Source organism: Gossypium hirsutum, chromosome D01 (assembly GCF_007990345.1).
Source record: "Gossypium hirsutum isolate 1008001.06 chromosome D01, Gossypium_hirsutum_v2.1, whole genome shotgun sequence".
Lineage (NCBI taxonomy): Eukaryota > Viridiplantae > Streptophyta > Magnoliopsida > Malvales > Malvaceae > Gossypium > Gossypium hirsutum.
Window position 1 is genome coordinate 16,549,887 of NC_053437.1, and position 22,993 is coordinate 16,572,879.

Below are 22,993 nucleotides of genomic sequence, written 5' to 3' on the forward strand. Positions count from 1 at the left end.
TTATAACTCATAATAATTTTTTTACGATTTTTAATGATTTTCCAAAGTCAGAACAGGGGAACCCGAATTCATTCTGACCTTGTCTCACAAAATCTATTATATCTTATGATTTACAATTCCATTGATCACACCATTTCTTTTATAAGAAACTAGACTCAATAAGCTTTAGTTTCATATTTTATTCATCCTCTAATTCAATCTCTACAATTTTTGGTGATTTTTCAAATTTACACTACTGCTGCTGTCCAAAACTGCTTTAGTGCAAAATGTTGATTTCCATTTTGCCCCAAATTTCACAGTTTATACAATTCGGTCCTTTCTCAATTAACCCCTCAATTAATCTAATTTTCTCAATTAATACTTTACCTAGATATTATAAGTTGTTACTCAACTATTGAAATTCAGAATTTCCACATATAACTCTATCTTCAAACTCTTTTACTATTAGGTCCCAAACATTCACTTTCTATTCAATTCTTTCAATAAAATCAGCATATGAACAATTTAAAGCTCTAATTTCATGATAAATAATCATATAATTCCAGCACATATTCATATCAACTTCCAAATTCTTTCATAAAATCAAAAACTAATGAATTTAACAAGTGGGCCTAGTTGTAAAAGTCATACAAATACAAAAATTTCAAGAAATAGTCAAGAATTGAACTTACTTGTAATAAAAATATGAAGAACCAGCTTGAAGAAGCCCTTCCATGGTGTTTTAGCTGATGAGAATTCAGAAAAATGAAGAGAAATCTAGATAATTCCTCTTTGGTCCTAACTTTATTAAGCAAATTTTGCAATATTCCAATTTTGCCCTTAATTCTTCTCACTTTCTTGCTGATTTCATGTCTTTGCCGTCCAGCCCAAATAGACCTTGGGTCTATTTGCCTTTTAAGCCCTCTTCCTTTTATCATTTAAGCTATTTAATCATTTCCCAAAATTTTGTATTTGTTACAATTTAGTCCTTTTTGCTCAATTAATTATCGGAACTTTAAAATTTCTTAACAAAACTTTAATACTAACTTTTTAACACTCCATAAATATTTATAAAAATATTTATGGCTTGGTTTAAAATCCCCGAGGTCTTGATACCTCATTTCGATTCTAATTATTTTAATATTTATTTCTAGTGCACTATTCACTATTTCAAAAATTTTCCTAACTTCACATTTAACTTATACTTACTAAATTAATAATATTTTCTACCCATTTTTCGAATTTAGTGATCTCGAATCACCGTTCCGACACCTCTGAAAATTCAGGCCATTACATTTTTTTTTCTCGTCGGATTTGTGGTCCCGAAACCATTGTTCCGACTAGGCCTAAAATCGGGCTATTACAAGGTCTCTGATTGATGTCTTAAATGGGCGAAACCTCCCTTCTTACTTTAGCGAAGGTATTGTTGTTGTGAGTTTAACACTTGGTCAACTTCTATGCTTTTGATTGAGTAAATGTTTAAGTGAATAATTGGTGATTGATCGGTCAAATATAGGTTTCAAAGACTTGGGGCAGTTTTCTCAGCAAATAGAAATCAGGTGTGTAAACCCTGCCCAAAACGTAAACCGGCAAAAGCTGAAGATTATGGCAATTGACGCTACACGAGTGTGCGCTCGCTCGTGTGGTAAACCGAATGTATAAAATGTGGGCATTAAACTGTTGCGGTCATCATGAGTGATTTCATGGTCTTAGGCCACTTTGGGTCATGGTGGGTCGAAATGGGCTGTGTGGGCCCAACGGGCTTGTGGACCCCATACGGGTAAACCACACGAGTGTGTGGAGAAAATTGGGCCAAACTGTGTAATTTCATGACCGAGACCAATTCTAGGCTATGTGGGTCACACGAGTGTGTAGGCCCACATGGGCCCGTATTATGGACCTTAGGCCCAATTTTACTGTTTGACTATTAGGGTTGCACAGGTCGCTCGAGACAAATGTGGACCTACTGATAGGTTGGTAAGTAGACCTAGACTCCCAAACTGATATAAAATGACTGTTATGCCCCCACGTGGTAATATGACTGTTATGCCCCTATGTTATAAAATGACTATATGCTCTATGTTATGTATGACTGTATATAAACATGACACGATATATATATGTTGCATACATGTATGATATGTTGCATAGGAATGGGATTATGATTGGAGGAAGTGTACTGTACTGCCAGCTCTGCTGCAAATACTGTTTAGTGCCGCAACCGGTGCTAATTTTGGAGTGTAGGGATGGGTGGGTGATATTATCCCCGCATGGAGTGTTGGGTTGGACAGAATGGAGTGTAGAGGCTGGTTGGGTAGGATTTCTAATTGCATGCCTGAACTGTTACTGTCACTGTAATGGGCTAAGGCCCAACTGAACTGAACTGAACTGTTATTGAATTAGGCTTAGGCCCAGATTGTACTTGCCTAGGGCCTGATTGTCCATTTTGCTTATATAGGGTTACACACTGAGTTTTCGTAAACTCACCCCTCTGTATATCTTACAGGTAATCCCTAGTCTTAGGGACCGGTGCTGCGAGAGACTCGGAGGTGGCCACACAACCACACCTGCTTCTATACTGGATTTTTGCTGATAATAATTTAATTTGGGTATTTGATTGTAATAAGGCCTCTTTAAATTGTTAACTTTAAATTGTAATAAGTGTTTTTCCAAAGCTAGTTATATCTGATACGCTTCATCCTGATTTAATGTTTTACTTGATTTTTCCGTTATATTATTGTTTCAATGGGAAGGATAAATGAGTGTAATTCAAGGTTGTTCAAATATTGTTATTTTAACACTATTTGATTCTTACAATATTAATGTTATTCGAGTGTACATCGATACTGTAGTCAGAATATTGTAAAGTGGGTGAATGTTATAAACTATGTTGTATGCATGTTTAACTATGATGTTCAAAGGTTGGTGTTTCTATAACCCGACTATTTCAATTATTGTTCTTATATATATATGTTACTTTGTTTGGAAAGTATACAAAGAGAGTTAGTCTTTAGAACAAATTGGTGAAATGTTAAAATGAAATTGAACATTGGTTTTGAACACTCATTTTTCAATTTTACCGACCAGCGCAGGACGCACTTATTTGTTGGTTATACCGACTAGTGCTGGGCACACTCATTTTTCAGTTTTATCGACCAGCGCAGGGCACACTTATTTATCAGTTATACCAACCAATATGGGGCACATTTATTTTTCGATTTTACCGACCAGTGCAGGGTGCACTTATTTGTCAGTTATACTGACCAATGTTGGGCACACTCATTTGTCAATTTTATCGGCCAGTGGAGGGTGCAATTTGTTATTACGTATTTATCTGTCAAGCACTGGGTGCCAAGTTTGATATGTTAGTCGGGATCGCGTAGAGATCCGAGTTCGAGTACGTTATGAAGGAAGATAAAGAGAGGAAATGGGAATAAGGGTTAATATATGAATAATGAATGACATTATGGGATATGAATTTTTGGCTACTTCGAAAAACGTTTATGTATTCAGATTATAAGGATACTACTAAAATTTTACTCAGTGGATGATTTAATTTCTGGTGTATGCATAGGTCAGGTACTCATTTATTAGATTGTCGACTCAGCATCCAGTGGCAATCTTGGACTCAAACATCGACGGTTTGTTCTTTTGGTCTTGGCATGTACCTAGGATTTCTAAGGTCTTAATTGGTCTTTTGTATATGGTTTTTTTTTTTAGATTTTGTAAACTTTGAGATGTGTTTTTAGGTGTCAATTGTGGCGTATTGGTTAGATTTTTAGGATATTTGATGCCAATGATATTTTTATTTTACATTAAATGTTTTTGAATAGGTTAAAGTGGTTGCAAACGGTTGCTTATGGTATAAGTGTTGCTAGGATGAATTATAAGTTTTGTAAGGTATTTTCTAGGTATACACGATCTGGTACACGACCATGTGTATACGGGTTGGTGGCACGACCGTGTGCTTTGTAACGTTTTTGTGATTTTATTACACATGAGTTCAGTAAGTTACACAGTTTACCCACACGGTTGTATAACCCATCTACACGGCCGTGTGACTCTCACACATGGCCATGTGGCCAAGCACATGGTGAATGTTTTCCACACGGTTTAGGGACACACTCTAGATTTCTTTTGTTTCAACTTTTTATTTTTGCCTCGAATCAGTCCCTAATTTTCTTTGAATTATTTTTAAACTTTCGTATATTCAATATTTAATTGAATTTGATTTAAGAGGTTTATATGTATGCTCGAATGTTATTATTTCACACTTAATTATTTCTTCTAAATGTTTAAATGGTTGAAATTGTATAGTAATTGCTTGTAGCACCCTAGTACTCGGGTCTGGCGATTGAATCGGGTTAAGGGTGTTATAGTAATTTATTGACCATCCAGGTCTAGACAAGATGGAAAGACTTACAGACAAATTGAATGGGAACAAGCATTCACAAACACAAGTGATGGGTTTATGCAGGTTTTAAGTGTGCGTATAAGAACCAATTGAGTATGTTTTGTTTTGGACATAGAATAGATGCCAAAATGGAAGATTTTGACATATTTGGCACTAAGGTATCAATACCCTAGTAAATGTATCGGTTCTTAGCATTTTTCAAGCAATTTTTAAGAATAGAATCCCAAAATAGTATCGATACTGAACTAAAGTATCAATACTCTATATTAGAGTACCGATACTTTACAAGGGTATCGATACGATTGATTTTTGTTAATTTTTGGTAAAACATTGAACCTCAAAAGGGTAGCGATATCAAGGTATTAGTATTAGTGCCCAGAGGCAAGTATCGGTATTGTAAGCATAGTATCGATACCTTTTGATTTAAATTGATTTTTCTGAACATCGAAATTAAGAATGGTATCGATACCTGTTTTGAAGCTTGAAAATTTTACAAATTTGGTCTTATTTCATGTTTGGATTAGTAATTGAGTTTTCGTAAGCTCGATTGAGTCTTGGAAAAGTTTGTTTAATGTATAATGATTGTATCATGAAATATTTGAGTTTTTAAAGGATTTAAATACAGTGTTTTCGATGGTAGTTGCTCCAACAATGGATGTGACATTCTGTTACTCGGACCCGATGATCGGGTCGGGTACGGGGCTGTTAGAGGATAAGTTTTTTTATTTATTTAAATAATAAAAATAATGTTATTTCAATTCAAATAATAATTTAAATAATACTTTTAATTATTCCAAATATTTTTTACTATCTTAAGAAAAAATATTTGTCTTTAGACTAATATCTTAGTTCACAATTAAAATTTTTTAAAAGTGAAGTTGTAGCACGTCTAACCCGTCTCTGTCGTCAGATTAGGGTTACAGAGCATTATCGTACAAATTATAACATTTAACATCATAATAGAAACAATTATATATCTTAATATCAATAACTAAGAACTTAATATAATCATAATAAACATACACATTCGGGCCTTAAACCGAGCCTTCGGGGCTTTAAAAAGAACTTGGGAAGGTTCAAGGATACATTTGAAACAAAATAGAAAATTTTGGTAAAACATGAAAATTTGGGAAATCAAGGGTCACACGGCCGTATGACATATCCCAGGCCTTGTGGACATTCAAAGTCTGGACACACGGCCGTGCCCCGGCTCGTGTGTCCACCCGTGTGAGTATTCGGAATAGGGCCATACATTCATTTCGCAGGCTGTGTGCCAAACCGTGTGTGCATTTGATGTTGGGTCACACAATTGTATTGTAGGTCGTCTGCTAGACCATGTTACACCGCACATAAAACGATAATAACACACGGCCATGTGGGGTGGCCGTGTGCCATGTGGCAACCCGTGTCCCAGGCTGTGTGCAGCATAAATTGCCTTTAAAACAAGCCAATTTAAGCATAAAACCTTGCACACCGAATCACACCATACCTAGCTTATTCCTCATTGTTTATAGCGCGTTCAAGGATACTAGAAACATGCCAAATCATTCATCCAAAATCTAACCAATATGACATCAAAAGGCACATTAATTCATACACCAATTCATTCATTCAAAGCTACATTTCATACCTTAACATACATTACATTCATCCACACATTATTGATCTATCTCATTCACATATCAATAAGACATAGCTATGTTTTTACAATGCATATAAAAAATGACCAAAAGAAATTTTAAACACACTTAAAACATACCAATTTCATCAACCTATAAGACTAACCAATGTGCCAAAAAAAAGGTACCACAATCACAAATCAAACATAATTCGATTGAACCATGGTTTACCTACTTTAAGAAAAGGACATACACAAGTCCAATAACGTCTATTTACATCATCATTTGCAAAACAACAACTCCAAGACATTATTCCATAATTAAGCTAATCACAACTCAAAACAACCAAAAGACCAAGACCACATTTAGCCCTATACATGCCATTTATACCCACTTGCTAAAAATTAACCAAAAACTACCAATACGGTGATTGGATAGTGTGATTGTGCTTCGACGCGATTCTAACCAATCAAACTTCCGATGACCTACAAAACAGACAAAGTAATTACGTAAGCAACTAGTGCTTAGTAAGCTCGTATAAAAAAAACTTAAACTTGCCGAAAATAAAATGATTAAACAATTCAATCATTGATCACAAATCATATGGATACTTTCCTTTACCATTCACAACATTCTACATGGTTAGCAGATATACTAAAAAATATCTCAACTTAAGAAACATGGTATATAACATAAAATAAATTTCAATATTCGACGATTCATCATATGTTCAATTAGTTCCCTTCTTAATTCATACTTTTCCTTTTCATATGTTCATTAACATGAACCAATGTATACATACACATTTCCATTTTATGATTTCCATTTGTTAAAGTATGGCTCCTATTTTCAGTCAAATTTAAGAAATAATCTTTTAGTTAAACTCTGTCTATTTGTTTCAGTCAAACATTGATTAGTTTAGATTATTTTATTATTATTTGACATATGAATTTAGCCTATAAATAGGCTATTTTACAACATTAGTAATGACACCCATTAGATATTAGAACTCATAACACATTTAGAGAATTTTGTGTTTACGTTTTGAAGGTTCTTTGTTTTCGGGGTTTAGTTTTTTATCTCCATCTTTTGTACTCTTCATTCTTTTGCCATTATAATAAAATTATATTTGCCCGTGGTTTTTTATCCTCTTTGGAGGAGTTTTTCCACGTTAAGTTTGTGTGTTTAATTTCTCAATTTATTCCACTTTTTTTTACTTGTTGCTTAATCAAGATGATCCTAACAAGTGGTATCAGAGCTAATTCAATTTTCATAGATCAGCCCATTCAGATATGGCAACAACAAGGTTTAAAATAGATAAGTTCGATGGTGAGACAAATTTTAATCTGTGGCAAGTTTGGATGATGGCAATTCTAGTTCAATCCGGTTTGAAAAAAGTTGTTACTGAGAAAAATCCTTAGAATCTAAATAAAACAGAATGGGAAGAGCTTGATGAAAAGGCCTTGTCTGCAATCCAATTGTGCCTCGCGAATACGATATTACAGGAGGTATTGATGGAGAAGACCTCATCCGCCTTGTGGAAAAGGTTAGAAACTCTTTATGTAACTAAGTCTTTGGCTAACCGTTTAGTGTTGAAACAACGTCTATTTACGTTTCGCATGAACAAAGGTGAGCTTCTTAGAGATCACATCAGTCAATTCATTACTCTTTTAAATGATTTAAAGAATGTTGACGTTCATATTGATGATGAAGATCAAGCTATGCTATTATTGTGCTCTTTACCCCCTTCATACAAGTCTTTCAGGGAGACCCTGATTTATGGCAGAGACAAAATCTCGTTCGAAGATGTAAAGGGTCATTTGTTGAGTAGAGACAAACTCGACAATGACCTTCATTTGGATAGCAAGGCAGATAGGCAAGCTTCCATTTTAGTAGCATCAAAGAAACGAGACAAAAGGTGTCACTATTGTAAAAAGTTAGGTCACGTCAAAGCAGATTGTTATAAACTGCGAAATAAAATAGCTGCTGAGAGTAACGAGGAAGATGTAGCTGGTGCTAATTTGGCCGATGAAAGTGGTGATGATTTCTTGTTAATGTCAACGAGCGATAACTCGAAGCTCACGTCCGAATGGATCCTAGATTCGGGATGTTCTTTCCACATGTGTCCCAATAGAGAATGGTTCTCTACATATAGTTCGGTTGAAAGTGGAGTTGTGCGCATGGGAAACGGTTCATCTAGTAAGGTAATTGATATTGGTATTGTTAAAATTAGGATACACGATGGGATGATTAGGACATGCTCAGATGTTAGGTATGTACATGATTTACGAAAGAATCTCATCTCTTTGAGTATTTTAGACTTGAAAGGATGCAGAATCAACATCGAGTCAAGCGGCATTACAGTATCTCGTGGAGCTCTTGTTTTGTTAAAAGGTAAAAGAAATGGCAGTCTTTATATTCTGAAAGGTTCTACAATGACCGGTAAAATCGGACATCCCTCGTCCGTTACAGAGTCGAAGTCAACTCGTTTGGAGCGGAGGCAACTTGGTCATAGGAGGGAAAAATGTATGACTGTTTCGTTGAAGAGAGGTTCTCTTTTGGATGCAGGTTTTGAAAAGTTAGGGCACTGTGTTCGTGAAAATCAGACCCGGGTTAGTTTTGATTTGGCAGTGTACAAGTCGAAGGCTAGAAGTCTTCCAGTTTCTAAGCACAGATTCGACTTAGTTAATTCCCTGCATAGTTCAAGATAGGCTCGTGGCGGGCTTTGGCAAAGATGGCGTTGTGGAAATATGAGTCAAGGTGGAGATTTGTTAAAGTATGACTCCTATTTTCAGTCAAATTTGAGAAATAATCTTTTAGTTAAATTCTGTTTATTTGTTTCAGTCAAACACTGATTAGTTTTGATTATTTTATTATTATTTGACATATGAATTTAGCCTATAAATAGACTCTTTTACAACCTTAGTAATGACGCCCATTAGATATTAGAACTCATAACAAATTTAGAGAATTTTGTGTTTACGTTTTGAGGGTTCTTTGTTTTTGGGTTTTCGAGGTTTAGTTTTTTATCTCCATCTTTTTTACTCTTCATTCTTTTGCCGTTATAATAAAATTATCTTTGCTCGTGGTTTTTTATTCTCTTTGGAGGAGTTTTTCCACATTAAATTTGTGTGTTCAATTTCTCAATTTATTCAGTTTTTTTTACTTGTTGCTTAATCGGGACATTCCTAACACCATTCAACTACATATATAACATTTCCATTCCATATTCTCAATAACATAACTCATCATATACACACCTTTTCGTTTTAAACTTTAATTGCCCGTTGAACCAAATAGAATAACATTGTCTACTCGAAAAATACTCGTATATCCATTTAATTCCCTATACACCACAAACATCGTTAGTTAACATACTTATAGACATATGAAACATATAATTACACCAAGGCAAAAATATTTATTACAAACTATGTTAGTCAAAACATTCATCCCACATTCAATCTTATAATACATATCTCACCCAAAACATGTTACCTGAATAGAAAATAGTTGAAGGATGCCATAGTGTCTTTCAACCATGGTCTTATATATTTTTACGTCATGTTGTCATAGTGTCTTTCAACCATGGTCTTATTTTTCTGATTCATGATGCCATTGTCTTTCAGCTATGGTCTTACTCGTTTTCAGTATGATACCATAGTTTCTTTCAATTATGGTCTTATTCAGTTCCGATATAGAGTCATAATGTCTTTCAACTATGGTTTTATTCGTTTCCTTCAAGCCAAAAAATTTGGTTCACAAATGTACACAAATAGATAATAATTTATCAAAAGAGTAATTAATTGAGCTAACCAAGTTACGAGTTTACTTCAACTGAAACGGTTACTAAAACGAAGTCAACAACTAGTCCGAAACTTTAGCTTTTCCTTGGTTTAAATCCAGTTACGTTATTTCTTGATCTAAATAATAATTTAACCCAATTAATACATTTCCAACATTAAAAAAAAGTAGTTTTATGCAATTAAACCTTTTCATTATCAATTTACAAATTTACCCCCAACATTTTAAATTTCATACAATTTAGTCCCTAAACCCAAAAATTTACAATTTTTAGCTAAAATTCATGTTAGCCAAATTTTACCTAGTCTTATAACAACCCATATGTATCATCAATTCGCAATATTTTCGTTGAATTTTACCATTTTCATAAATAAGTCCCTAAACCTTAAAATCATAAAAAATCACTTAACAAAATAAGTTTGTTCAACAGCCAAGCTTATTATTATATCAATCAAATTCAAAAAACAACAAAATTAATTCATGGTAAGTCTCTAAAATTTTAACAATTTTACGAATTGACCCCCGGGCTAGCTAGATTAAGCTAAATCGATCACAAAAATATAAAATTACTAAAAACAAAATTAAAATCACTTACATGCAAGTAAGAGTAAGAACCGAATTTGCCAAGCTTAATTCCATGGTGTTTTGGCTAGAACAAAACCACTTTGAGAATATCATAATCATCTTTTCTTATTTGTTTATGTTATTTATTATTAAATTACCTTTTGAACCTTAATAATTTAGTTAATGAACAATAAGTCTTTGTCCATAAATATCCCCTACACATTTATATGGTTTAATTACCACCTAAGTCCATTTTTTATATTTCTTTAACCATTTAACCCATTTAACTAATAGAAACCCACTTTTGTAACATTTATGATTTAGTCCTTTTTAATTAATTAACCAACTAAACACTAAAATTTCTTAATCAAAATTTAATATGACCCTAATAAAACTCCATAAATATTTAATAAAATATTTATGGGCTCAGTTTATAGGAACGAGGTCCCGATACCTCATTTTCTAAAATCACTTTACTTTAGGGACATCCCACTTGAACCTAATTATTCTTTCAATTGATAAAAATCATTAAATCAAATTTCAACGTAATTCTATATTTGACTTGCAAATATTAAATAGTAAAATTTACGGACTCACTCGTCAGATTTGTGGCCCCGAAATCACCGTTTTCAACACCACTGAAAAAACATGTTGTTATAGAAGTGGATATCTAAATATTAACATACGAATCATTGCCTTAAAATATTTGAATATAAATAGTTTTTGTATCTTTAATATTTATGATCACAATTGCAAATCAAATATTCGTAAATATTCGAATGTCATTGTTCTCCCTAAGTCGTCCATTATTGTTAAGTGTTTGACTATTCTAAAGAAATTTGATATAAAATAAAGAGAGTATGAGCACGATAATGGATAAAACATGTTTACTCCGGACATTAAATAAGGGCCAAGTCAAATAAAGATGTTGTTAGTAATACTGGAAAAGTACTAAAACATGATGTATTCTAAAATATTTAAAATTTGATATAAGATTGAGTCAATTTTTATTAAAATATTTTTAGATTTTTTTATAAAATTTATTTTATTTTTAACTAAATACTATTCTTATATAAAAAAATTTAATATTTTAAATGTATTAGTGCAGGTATACTTTATTTCAAGTTACAATAATTTTTATTATTTTTCTAGCACCCCAAACCCAGCCTAGAAGTTTAAGCCGAGTCTGGACGAGTTACACCAACGTAGTAAAAACGTACTTCTTTTTAGAGTTCTAACTTTGAAAACCAGAAATTCATTTTAGTTTGGATGATTTTGTAGTTTCATTTTAGACTTGGTAGATACTGACAAGATTATAAAAAGAAAAATAAGACAAGTCCAAAACAGATTATAGATCAAAAGGATTAAATTGTAATTATCTCAGTGCAAAATAATTCGAGCTCTCGCACGCCGTTCGATCCTAAATCAAATGTCTTCCTAACAAATAAAAGTAAGACAATGGTGAGTTACCAAACACGCGTATAACCAAACTCAAATACAAATAAACAGAATGTAATATATAAATCATACTAACGCAAATATTTGATAACAGTTGTATAACCAGTATGGAACAGATCTAGAGTATCACAGAGGTTTCAACAGAGGTAGCACGACAGAACAAAGCAAAACAGAACAGAGTAGAACAACGTAATTCGAACAGAACAAAATCGAATAGAGCAGAACAGAACAAGATGGAACAGAGTAGAGCAATACTGAATAGTACAGAACATGTATGTTTATGCAGATGCAGTGTTTTTTAAACAGATCAGAATGCAAATTTATCAGAAACAGTCGTCCCAAACTCCGTTACGTACCAAAATAGAGTTCTTTCACGAACTCATCCATCCAAAACACACCGATAAAGTCATCCCGGGTTACCCGACAATGATGACCCGCCACCTCTGGTTGCCCAGCAACAATGGTTTATCAATATGCAATTAAACTGCAAATCAAATATATGTGGTGAAGCCACTATAGTACAGTCAAACTGCCGGAACCGAAGTGTGGATAAACCACCAGATAGTGCAGATCATTAAACTGCCAGAAACTTCCTCATTTTACTTCAACCCAAGTCCCATGCAATGTGTCATGGCATGCTTATACAGAATCAGAGTAATGAGCATGTAAGTCATGTTATCTCTCAATAACAGAATTAGTAAATATAGAGGTCCATGTTTTGTAAAACAAACTTATCAAACATCAACAGACCAAATGAGATTTGCCATGAAGTCACATGCATGGTTATAAATCAGAATCAGTAACAATCAGTCTAACATGTTCAGATATCGCATATTCTTCATCAATAGGGCAACGCAGAGGCGTACCAACTAACTTAACAGAATATAGGTCGTACTTGATAATTTTAAGACATAGACAATAGCACATTACGTTCTGACAGATCCTACTCATTTAGGTTCAAACATAATAGATATACGTACAGATCACAAGTTGTTCATCATCAGTCTAACAGGTTCAAGTATCGCATATATCATCTATATATCAGTCTTAGAGCATCAGATAGTCCTCTTACGATCAAATTCAGGTCATAAATACATTATGGAGGTTAGTGCTCGTGTTAGGCAACACTCACAGTTTCAAAAAATAAGATTTGGATCCTATTCATATGCCACACAACCTGGACACACGCCTATGTCCCTGCCCGTGCTCACACGGCCTGGGCACACGCCCATGTCGTCTACCTGTATGGTTCTAAATCATAAACAGTGAGTTACATGGCTTGGACACACACCCATATCCTTGCCCGTGTGGCTCACACAGCTTGGGCACACACCCATGTCCTTGCCAGTGTGGCTCACACGGTCTAGGCATACGCCGATGTCCTTGCCCGTGTAGCTCACATGGCCTGGGCACACGCCCATGTCCCTGGCCGTGTGGTTCTAAAGCGTAAACAGTAAGTTACACAACCTGGACACACGTCAATGTCCTTTTTCTGTATGGCTCACGTGGCCTGGGTACACGCCATATCCTTACCCGTGTGGCTCACATAGCCTGGGCACATGCCCATGTCCCTGGCCGTGTGGTGTCGACAGTCCTATTTTTCGACAACTAAAAACGCAAAAAGAGGGGTTTCGGCACCCACTTAATACATACTCGATATAGGAGCAACAAGGATGAATTATTGTCCCTAAATGACAAGTAAGGGTGAGCGTTCGATCGAATCGAATCGACTTAAAAATTTTTGAGTTAATCGAGTTGACGAATCATATTTTATCATCCTAATTTTATTTAAAATTTTCTCGAATCGAGTCGAGTCAGATGGAATTCGAATCGAATCGAATTGAATATATTTGTTCGAGTTAAATTTTAAAAAATAATTTTGGGTCATTGTAATCACTGTCACCTACTGTAATCAAATTAACTTTCATCACCTCATAATTTATTTATTAATATTTTATATATGAGTTAGCTTCTTTGCTTGCTTAGTTGTTTCAATTATCTTTAGATTCTCGCCACTATGTATTTTGGAATTAAAATATATATTAAATGTAAAAATGTGATTTTTTAATAAAAGTTATTTTAAAGATAAAATGTGAAATTGATACCAATATAAAATTTTAACACGAATATTTTATGGCATCATTAATAATTCAATTTTAATATAAATATTCAATATGACTAAACAATTCAATAATATAAATAATATAAAATGTGAAATTTAATTTACAATATAAATAGTAGATATAAATAAAATTATTACTATTTATGTTTAGAGATTTTTTTTGGATAATTTTGATTTTTTATTTGGGAGTAAAGGGTGAGAAGTAAAAGTTTAGGGGAAAAATAAAAAGTTTTAGGAAGTAAAAGTTTGAGGGAAAGTAAATAGGGAGAGTAAAATTTTGAAGGGAAAATATTTAAAAAAAAATTGGGGCTGGAGGATGGGTTTGGGGTAGATGGGGGATGAGATGAGAAGGGAGTAAAAGTTTTATGGGAAAAGTGGGAGGGAGTAAAAATTTTGGGGGAAAATAAAAAGTTTTGAGGGTTTTTGGGAGTAAAATTTTGAGGAAAAGTAAATGGGAGAGTAAAATTTTTGTGGGAAATGGATTTTGGGTAGATGGGGAGGGTTGGGATGGGAGTAAAAGTTTTGGAAGAAAAGTGGGAAGGAGTAAAAGTTTTTAGAGAAAAATAAAAAGGTTTGGGAGTTTGGGATAAAAATGTAAAATATTATAGTTTGATATTTGAATTATTCGAGTTATTTGAATTCGAAAACTCAACTCAATTCGAACTCGAAATTCGAAAAAAAAATTCGAGTTGACTCGAATAACTTGATTAATTTAACTCGAAATTTAATTTTTTTCGATTTTTTCAAGTCGAATCAAGTTTTGTTCACTCCTAACGACAAGCAATTGTCCAACAAAATGATTAATTCGGAGTCAAATCGCTAAAATTAACATTCCAAAATCGCAGTTATGTCGAAGAACTTTCGACACCAGAACTTTCAATTGAGCTTACTGGCCAACGAATTGAACTAAAACGGAGAAATCAGACCCTGTACAGAATCAATGTAACGTAACATAGCACAAAAAGAAAGGAACTTGAAACGGTGAAACCGAATCAATAAAGAAGAAAGCAAAAGCGTAATGTTAGAAAAAAAAATGAAACAATGTGAAACAAAAAGGGAGTTTTTGTTTTGGGAAAGTCTAATTAACTAAAATAAACTACCCCACAAGGCAGTTCAGTAAAAACATCTTCCTAACTTTTGCCAAGACTCGAACCCAAGACTAAAAGGTATGCAAATATTTAACTATTGAACTAGCAAGCTCATTCTTATAACTAGTTTATCGAAAATAGAACTTATGCCAAGCGATCAAGAGTAAGGGTTTGATAAAAATAACAAAATTTCAAGGAATAAGGTTCAAACCCAGAACCTCTCACACATGACCAGAACACTTAACTACTAAATCAGATCAATTTCCTTGTTAAAAATTTCCAAAATCTAAACTCAAAATCGAACGATGACCATACTTGGTTTCCAAAACTCAATTTCTTCTAACCCGATTTTCGGTGTGCTACAATTTTTTTAAAATTTTAATATTTTTTTACAATATTTTACAATTTCTAATAATTTATTATAATATGTATAATATTTTACAATTTCTAATAAATTTTATAATGTTATGATATTTTTATTATTTTTACTATTTATAAAAATTATAACATATTTTTAAATATATTAATAAATTTATAATTTTTATAATTTTATTTATATTTTATAAAAGTTTTACAATTTTGTAGTAGTATTTTATATTTTTAAAGATTTTTGTAAATAACTTTAGACATCACGAATCTAAGAACTAAGGTTCAAATAATTTTTTCTCTGATATTCGATATTGACTTTCAAATCGACTTAAATCCAAGATATGTTCTTGTTTTTTTAAAATGAAAACTTTGGAAATAATTTATTCTCTATTTGGTCTCTCTCTTTTCTTCTTTTTCTTTTAAAAGTTCAAGAAAAATATATTGGCAGTCATCTGGAGTGATTGGTGGTTGGTTTGATCTTAAAATATAGCCCAAGTGCAGAGGTGATGCAATACTCATGAGTTGGAGACAGAACATTGCTTGCCCCTAATGAAAATGAGTGATTGTAGACTAAAACCTCCGTTTATTGAATTATCATCACCAGACAGGTTATATAATAAAACAGATTTTTGAAGGCACAAAATTAGTACTCCATAAATCACGGGAGTTAGGTGAGATAGTAAGGATTTCTCTTACCTTAACTAGTGGTTGAGAGTTTGATCTTCGCCCTGAATATGGAGCAGTTTTAAAACTTGTGGCTAGCACCTACCCTTTAATAGGCCTATAAATACAGAGAATTAGTTACTAAGCTTACTCTAATAAATACCTAACCTTAGAGAAAAAAAAATAGTACTCCTTAGAACGTCAATTGTACTTCATATTCTTAGCTCATCAGCTGGCTTATTTATTTAAACACATTGCCCTTCGGGAGAGTTTATCATTTTTAGTCTCTGCGAAATATTAAAAATTTTATCTAAGCTTTTAATTTTTTGAATAAATTTTATTTTTCCTCCTAAATTTTATTATTTAATTTAAGTCCTTTTAAAATAAATTTTTTAATTTAAACCTTCAAAATTTTACCAATTTTACTTCATCCCTACATAAAAGTACTCAATTCATTTATAATATAAAAATATATACTAAGCGTCATAAGATTTTCACTATTTTTTTTCCTTATTAAGGGAAGTTTTGCAACTTGCAAAATTAATTAAATAAATAAAAATCACTTCAACCGACCGGGTATAATTATATTAGCACCTGTTAGCAAAATGAAAATGAAATTTGGGGAATAATAGTCCCAACTCTAGGTGTGGTAATTTAAAAAAAATTTAATTTCTGCCATTAGTATTTATACTTTTTAATTTTTGAAATTTTAATCCCGACATAAATAATAGAAATTAAATTTTTTTGGTTAAATTTAATTACTAGTCATGTATTATCTGTACAGTTATACATTTAGTTCATATTCTTCAATTTGATCATTCTAAATCCCTATACTTTTTGAATTTTTAAATTTTAATTGACACAAATGACAGTTGTTAACCCATGTAACTGGATTTTTAGTGAATAATATGTGAAAATAACAAGTTGATATATTTACCACATCAACTTTTGTAAATAGTGGAACTTAATAACCTTAACAATTATAATTTGTTAATGACTACAATTTTAAATTTTGAAAAGTACAAGACTAAAAATGATAAAATTAAAATACAAAGATAAATCCACAAAATTTGTAAAGTACAGGGACTAATAGAAGAACTTAACCTAAAAAAACATAAGTATAGCTAGATAGCTAGACTTCGAGAAGGTAGTGAGGGCTATGGATAGAGTTGGAGACTATAAAACAAAACCGTTAGTGTTGATAGGGAATTAAACTTGAGTACAAATAAATAAAGCAATCACTGTGTCATGGAAGAATCACGGCCTTAAAAGCAAATTTTACCTGATCGGTGAAATTGTGTAGTGGACGTCACCTCCTAAGTTTAATATAGTACTTCAATATTTGTACACTCGAATAAAGAAGGTAGAACACAATTGGTATTACTCTTCTCGAAAGGAATCGAAACCAAAAAAACGAAAGCAGTTGGTTGAAAATCTGATTGAAAAATAAGCTGGAAGAAAACTGGCAAAACCTTACTAGGTTCAATTCCCAAATAGGATTAGAGAGGTCACAGATTAGGTCTCGCTTAAAACTCAATCTCCTAGATAGAATTTTCCTCTCGTGTAATTTCACAGAATACCAAAATTTAGACAACAAAAGAATGAGAGAAATTGTTTTTCTTGTTATGTTGTATGAAAAATAGGAAAATGACATCCTAATTATATTGTTTTTTAAGGGATAAAACAGTAAATTTACATAATCAATTCTCTCAAATAGTAACGGTTTAACAATTTTTTTTTCTCAATTTCTTTGCATTTCCAACGGAAGTGAGTTTTCATCTTTTACAATTGCAGAGCCGTCCTAATGCATGGCGCATGCAGCAGCATAGTTTTATTTATTCAAATATATGAAGGAATCTTCATTTAACTTTCTCGGAAATTCCCTCACCGGGAGTGCCAAATCTAGAATATCAGTTAATCAGATTTTCTGTTGCCTTCTCAGTAAACATAACCACAACACAGTAGATTACCAGAAACAATAAAACACAAAACACTATTATATATATATATATAAAGATTAGCATTCTAAATTTTTAAATCCCCCTTCTGCAACATCTTGTCTCTTCTGCCTATAAGAATTGAACACAAGCTGGCATCCTATTCCTCGTGCATGCATTCTTTTTTTCTTATACCAGTTGATGTCACAACACCCAACAACTTACTCTGACTTCCGAGTATGTGTATTCAAAATGAATATGATCCTTTTTTTTTAAAGCTTACTCATATATTTGGAATATCGTATTCTTGATCTTTTATCTATTATATATATATATATATGTAGGATAAAGAAAATAAAAAGACGTTGGAATATCATAAAAATGGCTTGTCTGTATCTCATGCGGAAGGTTCCTACAGACAAATTTGGTCCCTTAGCTGTTACCAATTGTCCCAAGCCCGTACTGACTGTCAACGATACTTCGTAGTCCTTTACCCATGGATCTGAGATCTAGTTTAGGATAAGTTGTCGTTTATGGTATCAATATAAAGCCAGGTTGAAGAAGCAATTGGCCTTCCACAGCCCCCCCTCCGTCAGCCTCAATCCCTTCTTGTTAATCTCTTTATATTTCGACAATGGCAAACCTGAATTTCAATGCTCTCAGAGACTTGCATAACTCAGCTAACGACCTCCTGCACTCACCAATAATCAAGCGAGCGCTTGTTCACCAAGGTCAAGAACAATGGGTTCATCAAGTGTCCGAATCATCTCTAAGGATGTTGGATGTTTGTGGCATTTCCAGGGACATTCTTTTACTTGTCAAGGAACATGTACAAGACCTACAATTCACTTTGCGCCGTGTAAGCACCGATGAGGCTGATATTGGAACCAAAATAGCAGTTTACAACCGATACTCAAAGAAACTAAAGAAAGAGACCCTCAAGTGCTTGCAATCACTGAAAGGGATGAGAAACAAGCCCATCATCACTTGTGACATTGACGACAACCTGACGGTGGTTGTGGATGTGCTAAGAGAAGTGAGTGCGACTGCCATATCTGTGGTGGAGTCGCTGCTTTCCCTCATTTCTATTCCTTGGTTGGAAAGAAGATCAAGTAAAGGGTATTTGGCAGCCAAGTTCATGAGATCGAGTTGGCGGAGAGTTTATGATGTAAGCGATGAAATGGCAGTTCAAAGCGCGAATAAAAGATTGGAGGCAGTGGAAATAACGATTGAGGACCTTGAAGCTGAGATAGAGTGCATGTTTAGACGTTTGATTCAGACTAGAGTTCTACTTCTTAACATACTTACCAACTAATTAATCAATACACAATATAAATATACTTTCTTTTTTTTCTCTTTAATATCACTGTGAATTGCCAAGCTTCATGGTTTTTGTCTTATGGATCTGATGCTAATTAGAACTAAATAGCTAGATAGGCTGATTTAGTAGTTGAATAACCTTATGCTGTTGTATTCTTTCATTCTTTTCAATAAATAACGCACTCCTGTGCTTTACATTTTCAGAGTGATTGTGTATTTAACAGAAATTGAAACTCAAAGCTGAAACAAAACTCAGTCACGATCCCATATAAATCCTTCACAAACATTTCTTCTCAACAGTGATTGCAACCCTGACTTGAAGTTCTACCACTGTGACTCCCTTTCAAATTCACCCCTATTTAAAATATGTGAACTTAAATTTAAAAATTCTATAATATTCGATCCTATTCAATCCAATTTTTGTTGCTTGTTTTAATAAATTTATTAAGCTGGACTGATTGATACCGCGTGGATCTTACAAACATATATATTTATATACGGTTTACGTATATTAGTTGCTAACAAATCATGCTTTGTTTACAAACATATATATTTATATATGGTTTACGTATATTAGTTGCTTTGCCTACAAATTTTGAGTTGAAATGAATTTGGGAGAGTAAAATTTAATTAGGAATTAAAAATATAAAGATGTTAGGGTGAATAGAATCTCATTTCGATTTATCCAATTATTATTCAAATGTAATACTATCAAATCGGATCGAATGGATTTCATATATATATTTACAATCCCTACTTTTGAATTCAAGAGTGAAACTTGCAACTGTTAGTTTTCTCCCTTCAAGAGTCTCATCTTAATTGAGCTAACCAGCAGTGGTTAATTTAAGCATAGTGGTAATGTTTGATTAGTAATCTAGAAATGGATAATTGATTTGCACATGTTTAGCTATATATCAGGATTCAGCCCCCCAAAGCATCCCATATAATAAATTGCTTATAAATGTTGACACAGCTTGGTTGGATACCCAGCCTAATGCAACAATTGATTCTGTACGACTATGGGAAATAAATAAACATAGGTGGTGGTTCGCTGTTCCCTAAGATGCGCATGCAATGGGGACTAGGATGATCAGGTTTCGTATGCGTAAATTGGCAGCTTAACAACTAAACATAATTGGCTGCCCACCAATCAAACCAGGTGAGGGCAGAAATTTAGGTTGACAGTATAACTAAAAGACAAGGTACATCACTCACAATCAATACAACTAATTTCGTAGATTAAGGTATAGTTAGAGTTTGTCGGTATAGACTTAGATTTGTAATGATTTGGGCTGGAGAATAAGCTTCAAAAATTTGAGCATAAAATATTTTTAACCCCAAACAATTTGAGACTTGTATATGTATAATAAAGATATATACAAATTTAATATTATCATTTCCACCAATTGATTTATTATATAATACTGAACTATGTTACACCCACAATATAGATGGAAGTAAAATTACATGTGGAGTGATAACAGTTTTGTATGTAAATTTTGAGTTTGTTTCTAATGTAACATTAATGATATAAGTAATAAATTAAAATTTTTTTATTTATAACATAAAATTTAAAAACTTGTAAAACATATAAAATAAAAGATATTTGAGTTTGAGTTTAGATATAAATATTTTGAATATATAAAAAATTAATAAGGTTATAATCTCTCCAATGGTCCAAAATCAAAGTGAATCAATCTGGACGGTTAAAGTCGATTTTTAATCATCGTTTGCTTATCCATAGAAACATAGACCAGAGGTTTAGATTAATTTAGGTTTATAATTTTAATAAAATTCTTTTAATATTGGAAACGTAATGAAGAAAAATAAAAATAATTGAAATGTAAATGTGATATATAACAAATAATAAATGATATTTTTATTAGCTCAAAAGTTGTGTATAGAATAATTACACGTTGGATTATAATGTAAAGTTGCCACAATAAATTATATTTTTAAACTTGTTACTTAGATTATACTTGTGTCTTCTGATCAGGTAGATTAAGTCATTTTTGGCTTATTCAACCACTTGATCTTTTTCGTTATCCTCAACCTCGAGTTGCTAGTGCGTGGGTGTAATAGGCCTATTTTGACCAGGCCCAAAGCATACCAAAATAAATAAAGAATCAAACAAAACCAAATACAATAAAATAAACCCATTACAGGCCCAAATCAGAAATTACAAGCCCAAACTAGCCTAAACATTGGGAAATCAGAAACCCTAGGCAGCAAACTAAGCCGCCGCAGCATCCTTGCAACATGCCACCTTCGGTTTTCACCACCACCGCGCCACGTTGGCATCCGTACGCCCCAGCTGGCCCTCGTACAACCGTACCTGCGCAGCAAACAAACAAACAACCACGCAGAAGAAAGAAAAGGACAACAAAAAAATTGAAAAATAGAAATAGCAGAGAAAGAGATGTTATTTTTATTTATTTATTTTTCTTTTTTTCCGATTCGGCTATATAAAGCCAAATACAACACTGTAAAAGGGATCTGATTTTGAAAAAAATCAATAAAAAAAGAAAAGAGCATAAAGCAGAAATTCGAAGGTGATTTCATTATTTTTCTTTTTCTTTTGTTTTCCTTTCATTTTTCATGGTTTTATGTGCTAAAACGAAAGAAAAGATGAATAAAAGGAGAATACACTTACCTGGTGGCAGACTTGCCTTCTACTCCGTCGCGATCGGAGCCGAAAGGAGGTTAAAGGCATGAAACGGCGCAGCAATGAGAGGAGACTGCTTAGGTTTTCGTTTCAAATGGCAGATCAGATTTAGTTTAAGGTTTTTTTATTTATTTATGCTGATTTTTGAAACGACCAAACGGTACCGTTTCGGTGGCCATGACCCGCACTTGAACTCGACTCGGATGAGACCAGATCCGCGCGTTTTTGGATCGAAGGGAAATTTGCGTAATGAGCCCCTCCCATTTTTTCATCGTTCTAATGCAGTTTTTTTCTTTGATTTTTTTAAATTTGTTACCTCGCATTTGGTTCTATTTTCAATTAGATCCACAATTAAACGTTGTCATTTTCACTGACAAGATTTGAATTCCCGGATTTGTGTGGTTATTTGCTGTTTTAGTCCCTCGGTGTTGAATCAATTGACAATTTAGTTCGAATTTGTTTTTTTTTCTTTTAATTTTGGTTACAATTTTAGTTTAGTTTTTTTTAGTACATAATTTCAAATATAATTAGATTTATTTTGACATATTTATTTATAAAAAATATAATATTATTTTAATATTTAAATTTGATATTGTTTTAAAATTTATTATGAGTGTAATTTTAAAATATAATGTGCTATTATTTTAATTTGTTAATTAATATTATTTAAATTTATTATACATTGATGTTTTAAATCCATCAGGTATTTTTTTTTAAATATAATATATTATTATTTATTTCATTATTAAGTATTTTATGTATTTTATTGGAGTTTATTGTAAGTTGAACAAATTTTTGATATTTTATTTTATATTGTTTTTTTATTTTCTCTTTTTATATATATTACTATAGGTACATCTTTACATAATAATATTTGTTATAATACTATTATTCATATAAGTATGTAGCTTATTAAATTATTTTTAGTACGTATTAATGTTTTGATTTAATATGATAATTAATTTTAAGTGTTTTTTTAATATATTTGCAG

The 22,993-nt window shown here is 32.6% G+C and overlaps 1 protein-coding gene across 1 annotated transcript; it reads left to right on the top strand.

The window, feature by feature from the left end:
• The first annotated feature begins 18,611 nt into the window (after nt 1-18,611).
• LOC107921925 (uncharacterized) lies at nt 18,612-19,519 on the top strand. The gene has a single exon (XM_016851730.2). The coding sequence runs from the start codon at nt 18,652-18,654 to the stop codon at nt 19,330-19,332; it is 681 nt and encodes a 226-aa protein (XP_016707219.1). The 5' UTR covers nt 18,612-18,651; the 3' UTR covers nt 19,333-19,519.
• The last annotated feature ends 3,474 nt before the right edge of the window (nt 19,520-22,993 follow it).

Bases quoted from the DNA above. Each gene is read 5' to 3' on its own strand.
- LOC107921925 (XM_016851730.2), top strand. From the start codon at position 18,652: ATGGCAAACCTGAATTTCAATGCTCTCAGAGACTTGCATAACTCAGCT.